The sequence below is a fragment of the Nyctereutes procyonoides genome, unplaced genomic scaffold (genome assembly GCF_905146905.1).
Source record: "Nyctereutes procyonoides isolate TBG_1078 unplaced genomic scaffold, NYPRO_anot_genome, whole genome shotgun sequence".
Taxonomy (NCBI): Eukaryota; Metazoa; Chordata; class Mammalia; order Carnivora; family Canidae; genus Nyctereutes; species Nyctereutes procyonoides.
The window spans coordinates 13,616,964-13,643,461 of NW_026575146.1; the positions used below are offsets into that span (position 1 = coordinate 13,616,964).

At 40.7% G+C, this 26,498-nt stretch overlaps 1 protein-coding gene across 4 annotated transcripts in view; it reads left to right on the forward strand.

The window, feature by feature from the left end:
• The window catches only part of SNX9 (sorting nexin 9), a 112,624-nt gene that overhangs the window by 22,850 nt on the left and 63,276 nt on the right, over nt 1–26,498 (forward strand). Inside the window, exon 1 of one of the 4 annotated variants that reach the window (XM_055309588.1) lies at nt 23,311–23,829. The exons of 2 other annotated variants lie outside the window; for them this stretch is intronic. In XM_055309588.1, the coding sequence (XP_055165563.1) occupies nt 23,746–23,829 (84 nt within the window). In that variant the 5' untranslated portion in view covers nt 23,311–23,745. Of the gene's footprint in view, nt 1–23,310; nt 23,830–23,917; nt 23,994–26,498 lie in introns of those variants that run through there. One more of the 4 variants, XM_055309591.1, reaches the window with a different exon arrangement.

Consider the following 26,498-nt stretch of genomic DNA (forward strand, 5'->3'; position numbering starts at 1 on the left):
AAACTATGGTAGAGTTTTAGAAAAGTGTAATTAAGAAGCATTTGGAATAAACGTTGACATTTTGCAAGGTAATGTTTAGTTTATAAACTCAAGAATTTTATGATTGCCTGCTAAACTATCAGGTTTTGGTTCTTTAGCTGAGGCTGTAAACCAGGGCTAATGAAGTTTTTTGTCTCAAGAAAAGTGCACCTTCTGTGATTTCGTCACTGAAATAGGGCAATTGGATTTATTTGGAAATGGCAGAGAACTCATTAGCTCAAACATCTAAACATCTGTGCTATGTGATGAATGAATTAATAATTCATCCATTTAACCTATATTTGAGTGACTGCTGTCAGGTGCTATGCTGAACAAAACAAAAGGAACTTACAGTGTAGTAGAGAAGGCGGGTAAGTTAACAAGCACAAATAGTGGGATGGAAATACAGTGAAAGGGGAGGTATGGTGTGAGCCCAGGGACAGTCTGCAGAGGAGGGGCGCATAGCAGATCTTAGAGGTCTTAGGGGGCTCCCCCTAAGTGGAATCAAAGCTGGGTGGGACCTGAGAGATGAAAGGGACTTAGGTAAAGAGGGAAGGTCTATACAGATTTGGGGTTCATCAGTATAGGGATGGCAGATGAAGCTGTCACGGTGGGTATAGGGTACAAGGTAGGGAGAGCACAGGGCCCCTGGGGGAGCATGAACATTTACAGGGGGCCTGTCTCCAAAGGGAGCCCAACAGAGGACAGACCACACAAAGGGAGGAAGTAGCGGGCACAAGCCCGAAGCCAGAGGAAGGAAGATGTTTCAGGAAGGAGGAGTAGACAACAGAGTCAAGTGTGGCCTAGAGGCCAGGAGAGAGGGGAGGGTGCCACAGGTTATCTGTGTGAAGGTTGCTGGTGTCCTGGGCTGGAGCAGTGCCAGGGGTGCCAGCTGGCAAAGTTCGACTCCTGAGAGTTGGAGGGGGAGGAGCAGGTGAAGCAGACACTGTGAATGCAGACTGCTTTTCTTAAAATTTTGATTTCTTAGATTAAGAGAAACCTTGGTCAAAGAAATACTTGAAGTTGAGTGAGGATTTTTTTCCTTTTTCAAGATGTGATAGACATGAGTGTTTAGATGCTGATGGAGGGAGACAGGAGAGGTTGAAAAGTCCCAGAGTGGCTAGGAAGTGGAATTTGGGGAGTGTTGCCCCACTGTGGCTGGGGCATCAGCTGTAGATGATCACTGTAGCTCTGCAAGGGAGTTTCTTTTTTTTAAGATTTGATTTTATTTATTTGAGCAGGAGGAGGGGCAGGGAGAGAGAGAGAGAACCCTAAGCAGGCTCCCCACTGAGTATAGAACCCAACAAAGGGATCCCAGAACCTGAGCTGAAATCAAGACTCCAAGTTGACCCTCAATGGATTGTACCCCTAAGCACCCCCCAGGGGCGTTTCCTCCTGGCCTCTCCTAAATTCTTCCTTTCTTTCTTTGTCTTTTGTCTTTTGAAGTTGGAGCCCAGGCCAGGTACTTACAAGTAACCCCCAAGGATGCCCTAAAGCAAACATTGATGGTGAAGCTTATCACATCTTCTTTACAGTGTTTGGTGGCTGTACTGAAAGTATTTTAGTTTGCTTTGCGGCTCCTGGCGACCTCTTTGAGAGTACATCTTTGTTTCTCTGACTTTTCAAGCCACAGTGTGCTGCTGGCCAGCTCCACTGTGAATGTGTTTTAGCACCAGCTGTCAGCTACAGAAGGCTTATCCGTAGAAGGAAGAAAAGTGCAATTAGAGTGCCATTCATTCCCCCCCTCCCCCATAATTGTACCGTTTTAGTTCTACAGTCTTCAAAATTGTGGAAAATGTTCATAAAACTTAGCATTTCAACCATTTTTAAGTGTATGATTCAAGTGGCCTCAGTACATTCACCATGTTGTGTAACCATCACCAATTTCCAGAGCTTTTCCACCATCCCTAGTGGGAACTCTGCATTGTGATTAAACAGTAATCCAGCATCTCCCCTCCCAGCCCCTGGGAGCCCCTGTTCTATTTTCTGTCTCTATGAATTTGCCTATTAGAGATGCCTCATAGAGAGTCCTGCAATATTTGCCCTTTGGTATCCGGCTTCCCTCACTTGGCATGAGGTTCCAGTGAACACCTGGTGAATTCACCTGGTGAATCCGTGTCTTAGCGTGTCAGACTGTCATTCCTTTCTATGTCTGTATAATACTCCATGGTAGTTTATTCATCTGTTAACAGACACTTGAGTAGCGTCTACCTTTTGGCTCTTATGAATATTTGCTGTATCAGTGTTTAATTTTTAATGTTTATCAGTTACAATGATTTAATGTTTAATGTTAACCTTGTCACAGATGATGGAACTAATTGACATTCTGGGTCAGTTTTCATTGATTTCCTCTCTTCGTTGCAATCTGGTTTCCCGCCTGATAATTTTTGATCGGTTGCCAGATTTGGTGACTTTTACCTTTGTGAGTGCTAGATAATTGTATATTTTTCAAAACTTTCTTGAGCTGTTTTCTGGAATGTGATTAAGTTATTGGAAACAGTTTGATCCTTCTGATGTTTGCTCTAAGTCCTGCAGGATGAGATGAGATCAGCCTGTTGGGCTGTGCTCTCCCTACCACTAAGGGGACACCTGTCTGAACAATTATCCAATGTCTTTTATCACCAGCTTTTTCCACTATGGCTGGGGTGAACCCTAGCTATTTCCTGCCCTCTGTGAACTCTGGAGATGGTTCTGCCTGCTGCATATGTGGTTCTTCCTGCTTGGCTGGGCGGTTTCCTTGCATGCATATGCTGATCCGTCCTCAGTTGGAGACGTAGAGGAAGGGCCCCTCTGCAGATCTCCAGAACACAGCCCCCGCGCAGCTGTTTCCTGCCCCCTCTTTGCCATCCGCCCTCCCCCAGTCCCGTCTCTGGGTCCTCCTTGCAGAGAGATGACAGGCTTCCCTTGGGTTTCCTTCCCGCCCGCCCTGTGGCCACAGTCCCTGTGGCCTCTCAGGGAGCACTGTCCCGGGTCGCCTGTTGGCCATGGCCTGAAAACTTTTGTTTCACATATTTTGTTCGGTGTCTGAGTTGTGGAAGGTGGGAGGGTAGACCCAGGACCCCACTATTCTAGCTTCTGTGAAGCTGAAATTTGCCCCCTATATTAGGACATCTTTGTCCACCTTTTGAAGTTAGCTTTTGTCAAATTCGCCTTTTTCCTGGGACCGATTATCTTCAGCAAAAAGGGGCCCTGATGGCCTCCTTCCCTCCTCACTGCTCACCTTCCCTGTCTAGGGTTGCTGTTTGGGGATGACTCCGACCCTGCTTCCATGCACATCCAGTGACCCAGATGCACGGGACCCCTGAATGTGATGGCACCAGACGTGTATGTGACACGGTCTCCCAGCCAGCGGGCCGTCTGTCCCCCCAGCCTGCATCCCAATAGGAGCTCGGCCCTCAGCAGCCTGGCCCTCCGCTGGCAGCTTTGTTCTCCGGCTCCTCAGCCCATTGTCTCCTTTCCTCCTGACACTGTCCTTACAGACTACTTATTATCGTGGTCTCACTGTGTCATCAAGAGACAGTCTCTCACCATCGAGGCATTTAGACTACTGACATTTAAAGTGATTATTGAGGGATCCCTGGGTGGCGCAGCGGTTTGGCGCCTGCCTTTGGCCCAGGGCGCGATCCTGGAGACCCGGGATCGAATCCCACATCGGGCTTCCGGTGCATGGAGCCTGCTTCTCCCTCTGCCTGTGTCTCTGCCTCTCTCTCTCTGTGACTATCATAAATAAATAAAAATTAAAAAAAAAATAATTTAAAGTGATTATTGATTCGATTTGGCTCAGGTGTAACCTCCTGTTCTTTCTTCTTTTGCTGCACCTGTCTTTGGTTTCAGTTTTTTCTTTTCTTTTTATTTAGATTTTTGATAGTATTCCTTTTCACCTTTATCACTGGCATATTAGCTATTTATGCATATATGTTTCTTTTTCTCATTTTTTTTCTTTCTTCCCGATTGCTTTCAGGATCACAGTATGCACCTGTGCCTTAACACACTCTGACTCTGCCCCCTGGGGGGGGTCCCATCCAGATCTCCCTCCTGTGCTTTGTCTCTCTGTCTGTCTGGTATGTCTGATTTCTTGGTATTATAAACCCCACAATACACTGCTGCTGTTCTTGGTTTAAAAGCCAGTCAGCTTCAGGAGTGTCTGGGTGGCTCAGTCAGTTAAGCATCCAGCTCTTGGTTTCATGGGTCATGGGATCATGGGATTGAGCTGCTTGAGGCTCTGCACTCAGCAGGAGTCTGAGGATCCCCTTCCCTTGCCCCCCCCCCCCACTCGCTGCCTCTCTCTCTCAAATGAATAAATAAATCTTAAAACAAAAAAAAAGTCGGCACACCTGGGTGGCTCAGCAGTTGAGCATCTTCCTTCGGCTCAGGGCGTGATCCCAGGATCTGGGATCATGTCCCACATCAGGCTCTCTGCAAGGAGCCTGCTTCTGCCTCTGCCTATGTCTCTGCCTCTGTCTCTCTGTGTCTCTCATGAATAAATAAACAAAATCTTTAAAAATAATAATAATAAAATAAAAGTCATCTTTTAAAAATCATTTATCTTTTAGGGAAAATAAACAATGAGAATTTTTTATGTGGCATTTGTTTATGGTCTGTGTGTGTGTATTCAGGTTTCCGTTCTGTGTCATTCTCCTTTGATGAAAGAGCTTCCCTTAATATTTTTCGTAGTGTCAGTTTGTTGGTGATAAATTCTCTTGGCTTCTGTTTGGCTGAAAATGTCTTTATTTTACCAATAATCTCTGAAGGATATTTTGCTGTGTACAGAATCCTAGGTTGATGGTCTTTGTTACTTTTTAGCACTTGGATGTTGACTCCTGTTGTTTCTGGTCTGTGTTGTTTCTGGTCTTCAGTTGCTGTTTCTTTGTATGTCATGTATCTTTTTTTCCCCCTGTGGTTTGCTTTCAGGACTTTTCTCTTATGGCTGGTGTTCAGCGACTTGATTATGACGGTCTCTTTGTGTATTTGTTTTGTGTGTGTGTGGTTTTTTAGTGTGTGTATGTGGGGGGTTATTATAAGGGTTCTTGAATCGGTGGGTTTCATCAGGTTGGAAAATTCTTGCCATGACTACTTCAGAAATTTCTGTACTGCCTCCCTGCCCCTCTGGGATTCCAACACACCTGTGTTAGACAAAGGCCCTGCCCCTGTGTCAGCCTCTTTTCTTTCTGTTGCTGTTTCTTCAGGTTCACTGATCCTTTCTCCTGGAGTGTCTGATTTTCCATTGAGCCCATCTGGTAAACTTTTTAATTTCAGAAATCGCATTTTACAGCTCTGGTCATTCCATTGGAATCTTTTTTTTTATATAACATTCATTTTTCTCATCATCATATGTTCCTTTAAGTCCTTGAACATATTTATAGTAGCTGTTCTAAAGTGTCTGCCAATTTTATTATGTCTGTCATTTCCTGGTGGTTTGTAGTGATGGATGTTTTTGTCCTGGGTCTCATTTTTCTCTTTCTTGGCTTGTCTATTAATTTTTTTATTGGATAGTGGACATTGTGTTGGCATGTTGCTGAGTGTCTGGATTTTGTGTTCTTCCTTTAAAGGTTGTTAAGGTGTCTTTGGTGGGCACTTAAATTACTTGTGAATCAGTCCAGTTTTTTCAAGACTTATTCTAAGTTTTGGGGGGGAAAGAGGAGTGTCCACAGTAATCTTATCCTAGGGTGCTTTTAGCCCAACCCCAGCCCTGTTGGGGTCGCTACCATGAATGCTTTGGATGTATTCAGTGAAGCTTCTCCACTCTGGCTTGTCACAACTCCAGCCCTGCCTGACCTCAGCATTTTCTGAGCTCCCCTGTAATTGTTGTTTGCTTGGTCCTAAAGAGTTTTACCCTATTGTGTGCATCTTAGTATCCATCAGCAGGCTCAAGGAGACCTGGTGCAGATTTCTGGAGCTTTTTCTTTGGGTAGCTGCTTTCTGAGAGTCTGTCCTCTGTTGCTGAGCCTCCTGGAGTTCTAGGCTCACTGTCTCTTCACCTTAGCAGGACCTGTGCTTTCTGCTTGGGGCTCTCTGCTTGGATTCTTCTCTTAGTGGTTGGTCCTGAAGGTGCCTCCAGGCAGAAAGTTGGGGCCATCCTGGGGTTCACTTCATCTGCTTCCCTTCTCTTGGAGTTCACTGTCCTGTTCTGCCCTTTTGCTCAAGATCTGGAAACGGTTGTTTCACATGTTTTGTCCAGTTTTTTTTTTTTTTTTCTGTATGTGGTAAGAGGGAAAATCTAGTACCAGTTCCTCCACTGTGGCCTTGTACTATGATTCTGATTTTGTTATTTTAACTACTGAAATTTGGTGTGTGATTTAATGTACTAGTCTTTATCTTCTCTGTTTTATTTGGTCTGTACTGTAGCCTCTTTAATTCCACTTTTAATAGTTTAATCCTTCCAAGGCCCTCAGTGGTTTCAGGTTATACCAAGACAATGATACTGGAGTTCTAGGGCACACATTCATTTTTGTCATCTTGCACATACTTGGTGTTTCACAGTTTATCTGCAAGGTCTCCAGATAACACTGTAGACTGCATGATGGCTCAGATCCTCTTTCCTATACCTTTCCCCAGCTCACAAATGAGCTCTGGGAATCTTTGTATTTAAGAAGTACAGATTTAGGGGAAATTTCAGTTCACGTGAGGAACTTAAGACACTGAATGTAATACAATATTTTGACGGATTCCTTTGTGATGACTATTTCTCTTAACTTTCATGAGATTATGTATTTCCCCCCACCAAGTGGGAGTGTTGGAGTTCTCAGTACAAAGTAATCAGTGTAGTAAAGACTAAGTAGTACTTGCCCACCATGATTATTAGCACTAACTGAAAGGGGCTAATGACTGAAACAAGAATTTATCTTCCAGGACAGTTTAATCTGAACAAAGTTTTCACTGTCATGGGGATAAATATTTCAAGGTACTTTGTGCCATTTTAGAAACTATGCTGAGTTCGTATTAAAGAGCTAGATGAGATGTTGAAAGATTTTAACATGGTCCTTTTTTGTTTGTGGCTTTGAAGTGCTAAAAATAAGGTATTGTCATTCTGTATTTCTGAAGTCATAGTATGTTTCAGGTGCCCTTTTTTAAGTGGTTGCAATATGTTTGGGATGAGTTTATTTGTACTTTCTCCCAAAATATCCCCTTGAGATTTTGGATGAAACTGCAGTATATAGACTGACATCTTTATGGTTATCCCTTTGTTCTCAGGAACGTGATATGATTTATTGATGTGCCTTTCTTTACTAAGGTTCATCATGCCCGTGGGTATCTCTTGGGCTTTGTGGTTTGGTTTTGTTGCTATTGGGAATGTCCTCCCAATTGTATTTTTTTTTACCAAGTTATTATTTACAGATCAACTATTGATTTTTGCCAGTTTATCTTAGACTTGGTTTTCTTATTGAATTTTCATTATCCTATTATTTTTACAAAAGATTGGGGTTGAGGGACTCCCTACAGATTATCCTCTGCTCTGCTGTCATTTCCCACCTGCACACAATACTACATATACACAGGGGTGGGGGGCAGGGGATCGTAGACTCTGCTGGGAGGTGGGGCTGGTTCTCAGGAGACCTGGTGAAATAACAGATTACAGAAACACCTTCTGAGGGAATAAGTAACCCAGTACTCAGTTCTTTGTCTTGAACCCCAAGGCTAGTTCAGACCTCTTGGTAGGCTGGAAAGAGGACACAGTTATGCTACAACTTTTAGCCCAACACGGAATGTATATATAATGTTCAAGTGACCCAGAGGTCATGATAACTGACATTTACTGGGCCCTTTGTGCCAGTCTGTTCTAAGCATTTCGCATTAATGACTTCATTTATCACTTGTGTCACAAGGCACATGCTGTTATCCTTATCTTATTCTGGAGGAATTTGAGACAGTCTTGAAGGAATTTGGCCAAGTTTAGAAAGCTGTTGAAATGGTAAAGTAGAAAGTTGACCCTGCGTGGTCTGGCTCCAAAGTCAGCTCATCGTCACCATGTTGACAGCGATTACATTTCCTTTCCCTTTTGTGTGTGTGTGTGTGTGTGTGTGTGTGTGTGTGTGTTGGGGAGGTGGGGGTGAAAACCATTATCAACACCCAGTGCTGGGTTGGCGGGGGGGGGGGGGGGGGAGCGGTGGTGGCAGGCAGACCTTGTTAATAGAGTGTGTAAGTTTTCAACGGTTGTCTTTAGAATTTGGGGTACTGTTTGCTTTTCAACTTTCTGCCCCCTTTTAGTTACATGTGTCCTTTTATAATCAGGAAAAAACAATAAAAGTATTTTAATTTAGGGTGGGGGTAAAGTTACCTTCTTAACCACAGCTAAGTTGTCTTGGGCTTTGCCCTAGAAGTTACAGAATGGGTTAGTAACCTTGCAGCTGTGTTAGAGAACAAGATAGATGTGCAGATAGCAACAGTCCTAAGATTAAATAAAACATGAAGCTTAGAAGAGCATAGGTACCGTGGTGTTTCTAATTGGTTCTGTGTGTGCAAACGTGTGGCAAATGCATGATGTTTGAAGGCTACTTTCAACTCTGTTAGAGTTTTGTGCCCTTTGCAAGGGGGAGGAAGAGAACATTTTTAAACTTTTCCTTCTCTAAACATAATTGTGTTGCTTTTGTTGTTGTAAAAATGTATTACATACATATTTTTGTGCAATGAAAGTGACATTACTCAGAATGAGAGCTCCAGAAAGATGTAGCCTTTAGTACAGATTCTGTTGGCCTCCCAGTCCTCTTGCACTTTGGAGCATTTTGTGTTTTGTTACAACCAAGGAACCATTCCCCAATAGATTGTGGTATTTTCAACAGGTTCTGAGCTTCCTGGGTGGAGGTACAAAACCATGGTTTCAATATTTAATTTTGTTGACCAGGGGTACATTTATATTAGTTAAAACAACAACACTAAAATGGTGCAAAGGGGATGATTCTGGAAATTCTTCTCTTATCTGTCCCCTCCCCCAGCCAGCTGGCTTCTCTCCTTGGGGCTATGTTACTGTTTTTTTTTTTTTTTTACTGTCCTTACAGAGATATTCTATGTACATACAAGCAGAGGCATTTCCCCCTTTTTCTGCACAAAAGGTATACTTTGCTTTATTTTCTTAACGCATTCATTAGAGATAATTGCACTTCTGAAAAATGAGCAAACCCTCATTCTTTTTTGCTGGAGCATGGTGCTCTGTTTCCTGCAGACACTCTATTTTGTACCAGTCCCTACAAAACAGTGCTGCAGTGAATACCCTTTGATGTGCGTCACTTTGCAAACATGTGAGTATTTCTAGGGGATGAATTCCTAGAAGTGGAATTTCTGAGTAAGAGAGGATGTGTGTGTAATTCTGACAGACATTACCAGAATTGCCTCTCACTTCATCTGCACTATAGGAATAACCTATTTCCCTGAACCTACGTCTTCATCAACATGATGTTATGAGTTTCATTTTTGTTTCCCTGCTATGCTGATAGATGAAAAAATATTTGTTTAGTTTTAGAAGTTATGTTTTACAATTTTTAGAACATCTTTTTTTTTCCCCCTTTGATTTGTAGTTAACTCTGTAGAGTAGGGGAACTAACTTTTAGTCTGTGATATGAATTGCTAGTGTTTTTTTTACTCATTTGTCATTTATTTTTATCTTATTTATATTGGCTTTTGCCAGGCAAAGCAGGTATGTTTTATTTGGGTGAAGAGAAATTTCTCTCTCCCTCCCTTTTTTTTTTTTAATTTTTATTTATTTATGATAGTCACAGAGAGAGAGAGAGAGAGAGAGAGAGGCAGAGACATAGGCAGAGGGAGAAGCAGGCTCCATGCACCGGGAGTCCGACGTGTGATTCGATCCTGGGTCTCCAGGATCGCGCCCTGGGCCAAAGCAGGCGCCAAACCGCTGTGCCACCCAGGGATCCCCTCTCCCTCCCTTTTAAGAATATTAAGATTCTTTTTCACATTTGAAGTCCTCCTCTACTGCAGGATTATTTTTTTAAATTTTCCTAAGATTTCCTTTGGTATCTTTTATAGTTTCCCAAAAAGCCTTTTCTGTAATGGGGAATGTCAAACATTTCCAAAACAATAGTATAACGAAGCCTAAATGCCCATTACCCAGCTTCAACAACCGTTGACTCATTTGGTCCAGACCCCATCCCATTCCTCTGCTCTTGCGTTATTTCTGAAGAAATGCCATTTCTTCATCAGTAAATATTTTTGTGTATATTTCTAAATATGGGTAGTCCTTTAAAAATATAACCACAGGGGTGCCTGGGTGGCATAGTCGGTTGAGCCTCAGACTCTTGGTTTCAGGTGGGGTGGTGATCTCAGGGTTGTGAGATTGAGTCCTGCATCTGGCTCCTGCTGAGAGAGGAGTCTGCTCAGGTTTCTTTCCTTCTGTCCACTGCCCCCCCCCCCAACCCTGTGCCTGTGTGCTTGCGCTAGCTCTCTCTCATCAGTAAACCTTAAAGAGATGATTTATTAAAAATAAATAAAATTATAACCTCAATACCATTTTGATACCTGTAAATTGAATACTTTTAAGTATCACATAACTCTTAAATATTCAGATTTTCAGTTTTCATATTATAACCTTTTTTGCATTCTGTTGGACTCAGAATCTAAATAAAGTCGACGTATATTGCAGTTGGGATCAATTTCCTAAATCTCCTAGTTTATGGGTTCTCTTATTCCACTCCCTCCCCCAACAGGCTTGTTTCTGTCTTTGAGATTTGTTAGAGAAAATGGATTCTATAATTTACTACATCTGGGCTTTTCTTTTCTTTTCTTTTCTTTTCTTTTCTTTTCTTTTCTTTTCTTTCTTTTCTTTCTTTCTTTTCTCTCTTCTCTTCTCTTCTTTCTCTTCTCTTCTCTTCTCTTCTCTTCTTTCTTTTCTTTTCTTTTCTTCTCATGAGATAGACACAGAGTGGAAGAGACTTAGGCAGAGGGAGAAGCAGGCTCCTCACAGGGAGCCTGATACAGGACTCGATCCCAGGACCCCAGGATCATGACCTGAGCCGAAGGCAGACTCAACTGCTGAGCCACCCAGGTGTCCCACATCTGGGTTTTCTTATACTCATTGCATAATTTAATATATTCCTTTATATTTCCTATAAATTGGTATGAGGATCTAAAGTGGCCATAAGATGCAATCTCTTTTATCTTTTCAAGTATTTTTCGTAATTGGCATTGCATTCCGTCAGAAGGCAAATGGTTTCTGGCTTTTGGAGCTACTATGCTTAGATGCATTAAATTATTAGGGATTGAAAATGATGTTCTAGTTCTATTATTCCTTTTTCATCTATTTCATTTATAAACTGTCTTCAAGTTTCATCCACATTTTTGCAGATTTCTTTTTTTTTAAAGCTGAATAATACTCTATCATATATGTATGTATATACCACATTTTCCTTACCCATTCATCTGTCAAAGGACATTTAGGTTGTTTCCATACCTTGTCTATTATGAATAATGCTACAGTAAGTATGGGACTGCCATATCTCTTGAGATCCAGATTTCAGTTCTTTTGGATTAATACTCAGAATTATTGGGTCATATGGTAGTTCTATTTTTTTAATATTTTAAGAAAACCGCATATTGATCTCCATAGTGGTTGCACCATTTTGTATTACCTAGAATATTTTTATAAACAGAAACTTATCTATTACTTGATTAGTTAGTGCTACAATTTGTAAAGGAGGGGCAGGATAAATGCCTGCTTTGTTCTACCTATATTTACTGGTTTTAAAAATGCATTGGTTCCCTAGTATCCTATAATAGTGACCAATTATTTTTATCATTTTTAACTCACAGATTTAAATAAATTTGATGTTTCAGGCTACTGTAATCCTTGTCCTTATTGACGTTTATATTGTCCCTTATTTGGACAGCAAGGTCCTCTGCAAGTTGGAGCCTGTGTCTTTTTGATAGGGTCATAGCAGGTTTTGTTAGTGTCTTTATATCTAGAAGGAAAAGATTCCCTGGCCCATCTTTGTATACTGTGTGTGGGTTTTGTTCTTGTGTGTTTGTTGTTTTTTTTTCTTTGAAACCTGAAATCAGCCATTTTTTAGTAAATCTGATGCCATTTGATGAAAAATGCGATTTGACGATTGTAATCTGGGTACTAGCTCTGTGATCCCTCCCTCCCTTACCCCTTCCTTTCCTTCCTTCCTTCTTCCTTCCCTCCCTCCCTACCTTCCTGCTTTCCTTCTTTTCATGTAAATCTTTGTTCCAACCTGGAATTTATATTGGTGTAAGGCATGAGGTGGTGATTCACTTTGTTTTTTTTTCCCTAGAGATCTACTCGTTTATTGTAAAACAATATAATGCCGATCATCCTACTTTGTTGCATCCTGCTACTGTATGTGTCTTTGGGACTTGTTGTGAACTTTCTACTTATTCTAGTCTCTGCTTGTCTTTCTGTGAAAAAAACTTTTTTTCTGCTATTCTTGTATATTTATATGGCCAAAACAAATTTTAGGATCAGTTCTGTTTCAGGGGAAAAAAAAAAAAAACTGTTCAGATTTTTATTAAAACTGGTAAACAGAGATGCTATCTCGATGATCCTGGGGCTTCCCATCTAAAAACATGGGAAGGTTCTTTGTATAAATTAAGTTTCTGTTGCATAAGAAAGTACCCCCAAACTCAGTAACTTAAAACAACAAAGAATTTTTCTTTAGTTCCGTGGGTAGGCTGTGGGTGGTTCCTGTGATCTGGAAAGCCCAGCTGAGGCTGGATAAGCTTTGAGTGGCCTGCCCACAATGCTGGACTCTCACAGTGTACAGCTTGGCTGGCTGGGTTGCAATGGCCTCGTCTGCAGAGGCCAACCCTGGCTGGCTCAGTGGGCACAGAGGCGAGCCTGGTAACAAGACAGAGCAAGGCTCGATGTGCAAGTGCCTTTCATGCCTTTGCTTCTGTCACATTTGATGTTACTGTGTTGGCCAAGGCAAGTGCATGAACAAGACCAGAACCAAGAGGTAGTAGGAAAGTAGCCTTCACTTCTTATTGGAAAGAGTGGCAAAGTCACATTGCAAAGGTGATATCCATATAGAGAGAGGAGGATTTCTTGTGGCCACTTTGGCAAATAATCTGCCACACTCTGTAGCTTTTCCAATTTTCAGTGTCTTTCAGGAACACTGTAAAGCTTTTTCCAAATAGGTTTCTATTTTTTGCTACTACTGTAAATGGTCTTTCTCTCCTCTTATTTTAATGGAGAATTCTAGGGCAGGCGGGACATGTATACAGTTAACGTGGAAATGATGTGAAAAGAAATCCACTCCTACTCTCTCCCATCTCTGTAGGTAACCAATTTTAAAATAATTGATTTTTCTAGTGCTTTTTGGTGGAAATACTGGCAAATATAAATATCCTTCTGTGTAGGAAAGAAGTAGCTGTTCTATATCCCTTCTGAAGCTTGGTCTACACTCTTGTGACAGACCATGGTTCATTTAGCCAGTTCCTTATGACCAGACACCAGGGTTGTGTACAGTCTTTTGATATGGCAGATTGTGCTATTGTAAATACCCTGGTACAAAGAGGTGCATCTTGAGAGTGGAGTCCCAAAATGAGATTTCTGAGTCAGAGTCCATTTATCTTTAAAACTATATTGAGATAGCATTTTTCTCTTTCCCAATTGGCAGAAAATTCAAAAGCTGGGTAATTTATTCTGTCTGTGAAAATACAGAGAACCATTACTCTCATATATACGTATTTTGCTGGTGGTAGTTTAAATGATACAGCTCCTAATGGAAATCTGGCAACCTCTCCCAAATTAATTTTTCTTTCTTTATGTGAAATCAGGCTTTTTTTTTCATATATTTAAGTACCATTTATATTTTCCTATGAACTATTTGTTCCTCTGCCCATTTTTCTGGGTTGCTGATCTTTTTTCTTAAGTTCTAGAAGCTCTATTAGAAAGAGTAATTATTTGTGAAAAGAATTACAAAGATTCTTTCCTTTATAAGTCGTGCAATGTATATGGATTTTTTTAAAATAACTTTGTTCCCAGCCATGTTATAGGGATTAGCAAATTGTGGCCCATGAGCAAGATCCAGCCTGCCATGTGTTTTTTGTAAATAAAGTTTTATTGGAATGCAGCCACAGTCATTTGCATACCGTGTATGGTAGCTTTAAAGTACAGCAGAGACCGATTGTAAGACTTGCAAAACTTAAAATGTTTAGTATCCTGCCCTTTACAGAAAGAAAAACTGGCCCCAATTTAAAGCAACTACATCAAAGTGAGTATGACGCAGTCATTTTGATACAGCCTTAAAAATAAAAAATCCAGTTAACTTTTCATATGTATGTGCCATTATGAAGCAGTGGGCAGAACAGGCTGTCACATGTGGGTGTCAGAAGTGTGTGTTTGGGCATATTACTTGGTCATAGTGATGTTATATATGATATGACCAGTTTGATGCCACCTAAGCAAATAACTATTAAAACACCTTTGTCTGATTGTTCTTATATACAATACATAAAGAAGCTTTGATCCAGGTGAGTTTGGGTAGAAAGTCTCTTAAAATCATCCCAATCTCTAGTAGCATGGTTTGGTTTGGTTCTGAGGATTTCCTTGGTCCCCAGTGCTTTCCACAACTATTCTCCATGCGTGGAATACAGGGAGGGGGAATGTGGAAATGGATGGTACAATGTGATTTATTTATGATGGCTATTCAGAACTTCTTTTCTGTTCCTCTTGTGATTGTATAATTACCCTCTGTTACACTCAGATTTAAGATTATCCTAAATATGTCTTGGAAATTTTCAAATTGCTCATATAATTGATCACTAGTTACAAAATTCCTCTTAAGTGCATCATTTTCAGGAAAATAGATACAAACCCATTTTAGGAAAAAACACTTAAAGAACATATCAATTTCACTGATTTTATTTCTGAAATTTTTGCATAAGAAAAGTTTTCAGTGGTTCTTTATGGCTGCTACTAGTTCTTTGTAGAAATGTCTTGTTTTGGGAAAAGATCTTTTACTAGAACAACTATTAAAATTAAAACCTTAACAGAACTTTATCATCTTGACTATGTTCTTGAATAGATACTAAACACATTACTTGTGAACATTTAAGGAAACAAATTCTTTTTTTTTCATTTTTAAAGATTTGAGAGAGAACATGTGTGTGTGTTTGCCTAGGCAGAAGGGGAGGGTCAGTGGGAGAGAACCTTCTAGCAAACTCCCTACTGAGCTAGGAGCCTGACATGGGGCTCCATTCCACGACTCTTAGATCATAACCTGAGCCGAAATCAAGAGTCTGATGTTCAACTGACTCTGTCACCCAGGTGCCCCAGACTACTTCTTTTGTAGGGGAGCAGGAGTTCGTGTCCCTTAAAGGGTCCTTCTAGCTGGACTACAAATCAAAGCGACGTGAGACAGATTAACTGGAAAAAGTCAAATTTAATAGCATATGTCTGGGTAATCCACACAGACGTGAAAATTCCAGTGACAGGCAAAATGAAGTGTATGTGTCATTCTGAACTAAGGAGAAGGGGATGGCGGTCTGGGACTCCAGAGGAAAGGAATGCACTTTCCAAGGCAGTGAGAAGAGTGATATCACGTAATTAGATGGTTGCCCTGCCATACAGATGGGTTATCTCAGTGAGTAAGCCTTATTTGGTGAAAGACCCCCAGCGTGGATTCTTCTGTGTAGTTAATGGAGGGGCAGAAGTTTCTCTTGAGCCCTCAGGGTCTCGACTGCCTTCAGCTCAGAATAATCTGCATGCCCGAGTGGCCAGCCCGGGGTGGCCTACCCTCAGCCTGGGAGTTTCACATGTTAAAAGTTGAGCTGAGGGGCGCCTGGGTGGCTCAGATCAGACTCTTGATCTCAGCTCAGGTCTTGATCTCAGGGTCCTGAGTTCAAGCTGTGTGTTGAGTTGGTAGGTTGCTTTATCTCAGTGAACCAGTGTCTTAGTCCTGATAACAGCAGGTCAGTTTGGACAAACTCATTTCAGGTAGTGGTGATACAGGGGGATTCTTAAAGTTAGACCTATGATAGCCAGGCTGCTGGGAACTCTGTAAGCAAGGTGCCAGGCTGACATTTCTAAGGGAGTTTTATTGGCTCCATAAAGTTGTTAGTTCCCTAAAGCTGTCTCGTCACATCTGAGGCTATGCATGTCTCTCAAATATGGCATTCCAGTCATGTGGTGATACAACCAATGTTTCCAGTGGCATCCTGTCATTAGGAGAACAGATTCATACTGAACTTATGCCAAAAAATAGATTGTCATGTGCATATAAGAAGACTCACTAAGAGTTTCTGAATTCTGGAGGGCTCCAATAGGGTTTAGAAAAGAAATGTTTTAATTTGTCCCAAAAAAAAGTGTATTTTATCAAATTGCAGTAAGTCAACCTTAGAGCAAAAAAATTTTTTTTAATCTGGGAAACATTTTTAAAAAGTCAGCAATGTTAAACAAAAAGTCATAAAGTGTAATTATCTTCCTCAACTTACTCAGTTCTGCATTACTAATTCTTGAATCCAGTTATTCTACTAGTTTTAGAGTTTTTATCTAGTTCAGTTTTATAACCTGAAGGCTTCCAGATGCCGCTACTCAGTTTTTTTTCCATGAGTCTAATTGAAGATGCAGCACATTTGTGGAAACTTCTATAGAGGCATCTGAGTAAAAGTATAACTGTCTGTAAATGATGATAAACTTTAAAATGGCCATGATTGAAGTCTGACTAGAGTTCATGACTGTGCAATTGACAAAGGAAATTTAGTTATTTTTGTGACATACACTTCAGGATAATAACATACCAGGACATCAGATTTCTAGGAGTCTCATATAATTTTTAGAACACTTAATTTTAATAACATATCTACATAAGTATAATGGGAATATCATTTATTTGACAATGCTTCACATGTAATTTAACATACCAAATAAGCCTAATTACCTTACTTTCTCAAAAAGAAATCTTTGAAATGTTCTGCAGGCCCTTGGGAACACCTCAGATTGTGGTCAAAAGATTTTACTTTAGAAATTGATTTTGGGGGCCGCCTGGGTTAAGCATCCTTCCGCTCAGGTCATGATCCCAGAGTCCTGGGATCCAGTCCCATGTTAGGCTCCCTGTTCAGTGGAGATCCTGCTTTTCCCTCTCCCTTGGCTGCTCCCCCTGCTTGTGTGTGTGCTTTCTCTCTGTTTCTCTCAAATAAATAAAGTCTTTTTTAAAAAATTGATTTTGGGATGTATGTCAGAAATATCAAAAGGTTTGAGCATTTGATTAAATAGAATGATGTCATTATGAAACAATATTTAATTATCCATTTAACCACAATGACAGTATAAGATTTCAAAGGCAAATAGAGGTTACAAAGTTCTGAGCAAAATTTAACTCTTTTCATTTTAAGACTCAGGTTTCATAAGCAATCAAAGAGCTGATAAACATAGGAAATTATTTTGGCAAATAGAATAATTATTTCTTACGCAGATAACTTAAAAGGTAAAGAAAAACTTTTGTTTACAGTTTCTTAGGGAGAACAGACCAGTAGTTCAAGTTCAAGACAAGTAGTTCAAGTTTGTAGTTTTAACAAAGAAAAGGCCAAAAATGTTGTACTGGGGTACTTTTGATATTAAAACTCATTTACTTATTTAAATTTATCCTCATCTCAGCCAGTGGCGACCACACATAGTTCCTTTCCAAAGATTGTTTCTCCATAAATCTTCTACAACGTTCTTTTTTAATGTTTTTTTTTTTAAGATTTTATTTATTTATTCATGAGAGACACACACAGAGAGAGAGGCAGAGACATAGGCAGAGGGGGGGAAAGCAGGCTCCATACAGGAAGCCTGATGCGGGGACCTGATCCCGGGTCTCCAGGATCACACCCCGGGCTGCAGGTGACGCTAAACCGCTGCGCCACCGGGGCTGCCCTACAAGGTTCTTTCTTTTTTACATTCAGATTTTGTCCTAAATTTTCCCTGTTTAAATAACCAGCCCCACTTGAAAACAAAATTATTTTCTTTTTCCCCAACAATAGGTATTTTCATTCCTCATACTTTTTCTTATTCAAAAGCACGTCTCATTTTCCTCACCTATCAACTTGTTTCCCTTGTTGTTTCCAGCGGTCTTAATTACATTTGTTAGAATTCTTAATGCTTAGAAACCTTAATTTCTAGTGGAAACTAAGTAGTAAGCAATTGTGAACTGTCACACCAGAATTCTTTAGATTGGCAGATTTATATTTTATATGAATGTGGTTCCCCCCCCCCCATTTACTTTCAGTAAAACATAAAGTATGATTAAGTTTCCTTATTTTATCTTACTGGAAATGATCTAGATAATCAATGAACTCATCATTTAACTTAGCAAGACTTTAAAATTTTAGGTTATGAAAGATTTTGGAAGGTATTTAAAAGTTTACCTACAAACCGTTTTATTTTATTTACTCTGTTTAATTTACTTGTTCTTAACAGTTTTGTCCAGACTATCCATAAAACTTGATGAGGCATCAGACAAAATCAGCCGTTACTCTGGTTTTTTCTTCTGGCAGATTTTGCAACAGAGATATCATGAACTTACTTGACTTTTAGTAAACACAAGCAGAATAAACGTTTTATGTTTAATGCTGATAACTCTAAATACACGTCTGCTTTAATTAAACCAACAACCTTAAGTTAGTTTTAATACTGAAAATTGTCCCAGATCACTTGAACTTGAAAAACATTTGGGTTAGTTTCTGAGTTTTAGAATGGCCTGGCCTTACAAGTGCTTGCCTTCAACTAAAGCTCTTTTACAAATTAATTTTAGTACTATCATCCAGAGGTAGAGAAAATATCTCACATTTACAATATATGTGGACACACCAAATAATACACAGACAAGATACAAACAAAACCTTAATTTTGTTTCTATTAGGTGCAGAACAATTTTGTTCCAGTATTCTGATCTTTATAATATGTACGAGCCTTGTGAGAGGAATAGGTGAAGCTTGGAGATGGTGAGCATTAACCTGTTTCTAGAGTTGCAGTTTTTGGGTTTTAGGGGTTTGTAAAAGAAAGACAGGTGTTCCTAATTCCCCAAAGGCCTGGATTACAGCCTGAATATCAAAGGATTGGTCCATGTTCTTATTTTTTTTAACATTTTATTTATGTATTTGACAGAGAAAGAGAGCACAAGTAGGGGGAGCAGAGGGAGAGGGAGAAACAGACTCCACACTGAGCAAGGAGCCTGATGGTCCCAGGACTCTGGGATCATGGCTTGAGCCAAAGGCAGACATTTCACCCACTGGGCAACCCAGGTGCCACTGGCCCATATTTTTAACTAAATTTGCTTCTTTATATCAGGGAGAATTTTAACTAAAATGGGAACCAAGAGATTTATGACTTTGTAAAATATGTATAAAGCATTTTAACAAAGCCTTTTTTTTTTCCTCTGGGTACAAAATTAACCCTTGGCTTTAGTCTCTGAACATTGGCCTTTTGCAGATCACTTGACTAAGGGCCTAGGGGAAATTTTGGTCATCTATTTGCTTAGTGAAGCCAAAGTTATGAATATAGTCAATCTAATTACTCTCTAAATGGAGTAGGGTAAAAGGATTTTACAGTTTAAAAGATCTGTGCTGTCCAGAGAATGTGAATTCTTTGGCAGTGGGGTAGTCTAGGATACAGCTGCAGGAATGCCCAAAGCGGGCAGAGCCTGATCCCAGAGCCCTGGAGAGTAGGAGCTGTGCCAGCCTTATTGCCAGTCTCAGTTGCTTTTGTTAGATTCATATTCTGGCTTTCAGCTTTTACATGAGCATCCCAGCTACTTAAAACCTAGAGATTAGGCCAGAATGATCTCTGTAAATCTTGCAGGGAGAGGGAAGTTAAAACAGGCAGGTGAGTCTGGATTTTAAGGGGAATTTACTTTGGATGTGGACATTGGTTTTTAAGTCTTAAGGCTAATTTCTGTTCTTTTGTCAAGGGAGTCCCTGAGGCTAGCCATTACACTAATAAGACAATTGAGAGCTCTTTCTTCTTTCTTTCTTTCTTTCTTTCTTTCTTTCTTTCTTTCTTTCTTTCTTTCTTTCTTTCTTTCTTTCTTTCTTTCTTTCTTCTTTCTCTTTCTTTCTTTCTTCTTTTAAATAACCGATTTAAAGGAACCATTATCTGGCCATTGGTGAGTAGGATCTATTAATAGCAATTCAAACCAATAAGCCTTTTACTGCCTTAACCAAAGATAAAAGAGGCTTCCAGAAAAGGGCATAGATGACACAGACCCCATGATTCAAAAGTTTACTCCCAAAATTAGGCTAAGAAAGCAAAGGGCACAGGCCGTAAGGATGGTGCAATGAAAATGCTGTCTCTAGTTTTGATAGCAAGAGAATGTGAGATGCCTCCAGTCACAGGCTTACTAGTCTGTAACACCAGGCAGGTGCTTCTGGGATGTAACTTTCTAGCACTGATCAAGCAATGAAGGTTGAGATGACAAAAGTTCCTATGGACTGAAACCTCTCATGATAGACACCCCCTGAGAGCTGGCATAGCTGGATGGAGAGCCTCAGATCCTCATCTGTTCAGCCAACCACGAAGGTGTACCCTCTGGATGGTGGAGACCAAAGAGCATATTCTCATTAGTCATAAGCCGAGCTCTTAGGACATAGAACACGATGAGAGGGAAAGTCTAACAGCTTTCTGTAAGCCTTGGGCCTCCTGGAGCCATACTAGTATCTAAGAGGGATGTGCTATGGGATTGGGGACTGTGTATTGTTTTAGAGTGGAGTGTACTTCATTGTACAGTTTACTTGATTTTGGCAAGTGATCTAGGGTCAATCTACCCTGTTCTGTGACCAACTTATCCTATCACGACAGTCTTCTTGGGGTAGAGAATGCTCTAGCAGCTTTTAAGCACTTGACCCGGACCCACCAATTTTGTGGCTTTGGCTTCCAAGATGTCCCTTAGCAACAAGGATAACAAACAATGTAAAAGACACAAAGGAGAATGAAGACCATCTCTGGGAAGAAATGGGTCAGTAACCAAATTTAACCAAGGAGTCACTAAGCCCAAGGAACTAGTTACACAAACATTTTCTCCTAATGTAAATGTAGAAAGTAAGAAAAGGCCTCTCACCAGTCTCGCTCCATCGACTCTGAAGGTAGAGATTCTGGGAGACTGACATGGTAAGAAATCTCTCCTTCTGTGGCTGCTTGTCAGACGTTCCAGGATCTCTCAGCTGCAGTACTGTCCAGGCAAGTAGTAGCCAGTGAGTTACAGGATCCTGCCAACTACGCCAACTATCCGCAAGCAAGAATTCCTGTCCCTTTCTAGGGACATTCCTGTCCTTCTAGCCGGACTAAGAATCAAATTAACATGAGACAGATTAAGAGGAGAAAACCCCAAATTTAACAGCATACATACAGGGAATCCACACAGACATGGAAATTTCAAAGATGGGCAAAGTGAGGCATATATGTAGCTGGGTGGTGGGGGGTCTCCCCCATCCACCGCTGACAAATCCACAGGCAGAGAAAGGAGCAGTGGTAAAACAAATGAATTCATTTCATTGAGACCCCCACTGGGAAATAGCACACTAGCATCTCAGATGGTCTTCACAGAGTACTGGAGGTACTTCCCAGTTTATATGAGGAAAATGCCGGGCAATACGTGCAGGTGGGTACACCTGTTGGGCTCAGGTGTGTGGGGTCTCCCTGGCTCAGGGCAGACCTGATTGCTTCAGGGGGTAGTTTTCGTGCTCATCACAGATACTTTACTCACAGGGTCTTTTGCCTGAATTAAGAGAGAAGCTGGACAGAAGAACTGAATCAGAAAGTTGGAGGTCAAAATGCAGGTGGATGAAGTCCTCCTTCAAATATGTCCTTCTGAACGAAGGAGAAGTGGGCAGGGTCCAGGATTTGACAGGAAAGGAATGCACTTCTCAGGGCAGTGAGAAGATATCTTGTAATTAGATGGTTGCCCTGCTGTACAGATGCGTCACTCAGATAAAATTTATCTCAGCGAGCGAGCCTTATTCTGGGAAAGACCCCAGCGTGGATTCTTTTGTGTACCTTAGAGAAGGGCAGAAGTTTCCTCTGAGCTGCAGGGTCTTGATTGCCTTCAGTTTAGAATAATCCAAATACTAACATGGTCCACCTTAGAGCAACAAACCCAAAACGTGATAATCAATCCATGTCGTCTGGGAAAGAGTTTCTTAGTATGTGTGGCTGACTGGGACCTCAGCCCTGCCATATGTTAACAGCTTTCGTAATGACACAGGTGAAGCCATGGAAAGCGTATGTAATGAGCTTTCTGAGGACTCTCGACAGGGAAGGATGAGCCGTGGTTGGGTATAGTTAGATGATGGCTTCAGAATCCAGAAAACTTAGTAGGTTGGAGCATGACGAAATCTAACAAGATAAAATTTTACAGGAATAATTTAATATTCGCTGTTTGATGCAGTGTAACAACTGCACAAGCACAGATCAGGATTTAATTGAAATCATAGATTTTTTTAAAAAAGATTTTATTTATTCATGAGAGACAGAGAGAGAGAGAGGCAGAGGCACAGGCAGAGGGAGATGCAGGCTCCATGCAGGGAGCCCGATGTTGGACTCGATCCCACAACTCCAGGATCACTCCCTGAGCTAAAGGCAGATGCTCAACCGCTGAGCCATGCAGACGTCCCTGAAATCATATATTAATAGAAACCGAAAAGCACTTAAGTCATAATCATTTAGAATAAGGACAAATACATCTGCATGTATTAAGGGCATAATAATGCTCTCAGTCTATTAAAGGAAGTTCTTTTTCTTCTTATGATCTTGTTGGTTATGTAAAAGCGAGATCTAGGAGGTATTAACTGTATGATTTCACAAAAAGTCAAATGAGCCTGCTTAAGTAAAATAAGCTTGACGTTGGAGGGGCGGCTGGGTGGCTAAGTCTGTGAAGCATCTGCCTTCTGGTCAGGTCATGACCCCAGGGCCCTGGGCTTCCCTGCTCCTTCCTCTTCCTCTGCCCCTCCCCACTGCTCACCCTTTCAAGTGAATAAGAAAATCTTTTTAAAAAAACACAACCTTAGCATTTAAAAAGGTGAACTAGTCATATAGAAATACCACTTACATGCACAACATCGGTTCTCAAGGACCATGTTAATAAAGGATCTGTCTGTACTTTGAAATTTTTTTTAATTTTAGTTTCTATTTGAGTGTCTCTGTTTTTAAAATGAGAGAGCTACACTACCAAAGATTTAGAGCTTTTCCCAACAGTTAATTGTGATTTATGCAAACCAGAGAAGCAGATGCTTAAGAATGGGGACTTGTCTCCTGCATCCTGATCCCCACATGAACTTTTTTGCTTCGTTGGTTGGTTGGTTGGTTTTTTGTTTGTTTGTTTGTTTGTTTGTTTGTTTTTGCATTTTGAACTGTTTAATTCTCTTTCATTTTAGGTTCTAGTGTTTTCTTTTTGCAAAATAGGAAATGCAGTCGTGTACTTACTATATCCAGTGTTTGTCTTTATTTAGAATGTCTTAATAAATCTTTGGTTTGGGATTATTGGATTGTATCGACTTGAACTGTCTTGTGCAACAGGATCTGAACTCACATTAGCTTAGGCACCTGTGGAAATGAGATGTTGGCTTTTGTGTCTGACAGCAGGAGACGTAGCCTCAGGCTTGTCCTTCAAGTGATCACCTCAGAACATTCTTTCTCTTTGCCATTCCACTCCACCAAAGATGGACTTTCTCCTACCTCAGCTGGTTAGCCTTTGACAGCATTTTCAGAGAAAAAGACTCAAGCTCGCCAGAATCTGTATCAATTTCTGGGAAAGAGTTCTCCTTATCCCTATTTGGTTTATATGCTTACCAATGGCATGGAGTCAAGCAGGAAGTTTCCAGAAGGAAGGGACATGGAGCAGACAACATGACAGATGTTTACAACATAACCAGAAAGTATGAATACTTTTATACCTCTCTCTCTTCTCTCAAAAGGAAATAATGTGTTAAGGATGATGGATTATGCCCATTACCAGGTGTGTGGTGGCACATTTTGCATTCCGGTGCCTGGAACGTCTGGAGCTTTGGATCCGCTAATGTTTATTTTTATTTGCAGCTAGGTAATGGAACTGATGTTTAAGATTGCAGCCTACTATCCCCTCACCTTCATCTGTAATACTTTTTGGTATTGCCATTGGAGAAACTAATTGTTGTTGACAGTATGTGTTCGACATACAGTATCACATCATCTGCCCAGGAACCGAGTAGAGGTTTAGCTCCTGAAAATACTTGAGTCATTGCTTAGAGTGTAGCCAACACTGGGGAAAGCAGTCAGAAAATGGACCTCTTCTCAAAGGCCACCTGAAGCATAGTGGGACTGATGGGCAGTCGGGGTGGGGGCCAGCATCTTGGAATCCTGTTGGTGGAGGACAGGAGCAGTCAGATGGAAGCCAGATACAAGGATGGGAACGGGAAAAGCAGGTGAAGGGACGTAGTGCCCTGAAGGTTTACATTCTAGGGGCCTCTAGGCTACCTAAGCTTGGGAAAAGTAACTGCTCAACTTTGTTTTCTGTTGACACATTTATGCTCATTTGGGGATGTGCTTTTTTCATTCTTTTCGTTCTCTAAAATTTCTCTCAATTCTAATTTTTAAGAAGCATCTCTGGGTTTTGTTTTGTTTTGTTTTTAAGGCTTAAATCAGTGTTTACATAAACCTACAGTGTTTATATACATTTTTCCATGGCTTAAAGTTCCATAATATTTAAATGTGTAAGGGAGTTTCCAGTATTAATTTTTGACTTGTTTCATCAAGTTGGACATTTGGTACACAAGAATAGTCTTTGGTATTCTGTAGTGGGGATTAGCTAGATTTAGCTGCATTAAAAAAAAAAAAATGTTAAGCAGGATCCTTAAGGAACAAGAACCAAACAGCAGGTTGCTCATCCGACTCATTTGTGTATCCCAGGAAGCCCACAGCCCTGGGGCCTGTGCTTGGCCCAGGGACCCTCCTCATGCATTTATCTGTATCTGCCCTCGTTGCATGAGAAATTGAGATTGGGGTGATGTGGTTTTTTAAAAAAATACCCCACAACGTGACCAGCAGAATTCTAACTGCTTTTGCAGCAGTATGAGAAAGAGCCATCAACACAGTCTTGTTGTCCCATGTAATGACTCCATTCAGCCTTCTCAGCGCCTGCAACCTGCTCCCTATACCCCCTGCCCAGCCTCTCAGGATGGAAGTCCAGGAGCTGATGCCAGTTTTGTGACTAACCATTTGTTTTTCTAACATTTTGTTATGAAAAAAATCTCAAATATGTAAAAATAGAAAAATCAAAATCATTTTCCATTGAACACCATCCACCTATCATCTAGATTCTGTAAATAACATATTACTCTGCCTACTTTGTTGCATATTCATCCCCCAGTCAATTTTATTTCTTCTGATGTATGTCAAAATAGTATTTGGAGGGTTTTTTTTTTTTAACCTTTTACCAGTAGATGTGAATTCTTTATCCTTGTTCTGAGTATTTCAGGCATCATTAAGCAAGTGTGGGGGAACACACTGGCAATCAGAAGGGCCTAGCGCAGTTCTGACCATATGGTGGGTGTTCAGCAAGTATCTTGTTAAATGAGTGCAGTTCTGTTAGTCCTATTTGACTAGCTCTGTACATATACTTGAACTTGCCACTTAGGACAGTTACTTTTAAAGTAACTCATCGGTTTCCTAGGTACATGTTATCTCCAGTATATGAGATGGACCTTCTTTTATGAGATGGTCCATGAAAGATGATAATTTAGAATTTGAAATGGATTAAAATATATTAAATACTATAAAAAATATATATCTATTGTTTACAACAGTGATCATCTTGGAATAAATGCATAGCGGTATTCCTAGAATCCATGTTTTTGGGTTGACACCTTTAGGAACCTCTTGAGGAAGAGGCTGAAGGAGCAGCCCCATCTCCCGTCAGCTAGAACAGCTTAAGTCTGTTTGCCATGAAATTAAGATTTTGTTGCAGGAAAAGTTTGAAAATCCCAGCTGTTAGGTTACCTGACCAGAATACGCAACCCTGTGTAGGCTTCCGTATAGGGGGAAATATTCTAGGAGAAGAATTTAAGTATATCTCGCTACCCAGATCTTAAGTTCTGAGTTTAGTTGGCTAGGGGTACCACATTATTAAAATTCATCCCAGTGGCTCTAGATAAAGAATAGCGAGAGTTTTCACTGCCAGGGAATAATTTGAGCATGTATGCATCTTAAATGAGTGTACACGTGTGTGTCTGTATGTCCCTTCAGTCCCTGAGATTGAGTGTGCCCAGAATGAATGATATCTCCATTTCCACTTCTTTCTTCCTTAAAGAAAGGGTATTGGGGTACTTAGGTGATGCAGTAGGTAGGATGTCTGACTCTTGGTTTGGGTTCAGGTGGTGAGCTCAGAGTTTGAGACTGGGCCCTGTGTTAGGCTGCATACTCAGTGCGGAGTCTGCGTGAGATTCTCTCTCCCTCTGCCCCTGGCCCCATCACTTGCTCCAGTATGTACTCATGCACGTTCTCTCTCTTTTTCTCAAATAAATAAATCTTTAAAAAAAAAAAAAAAACACTTCCCCCCCCCTGGATGAAA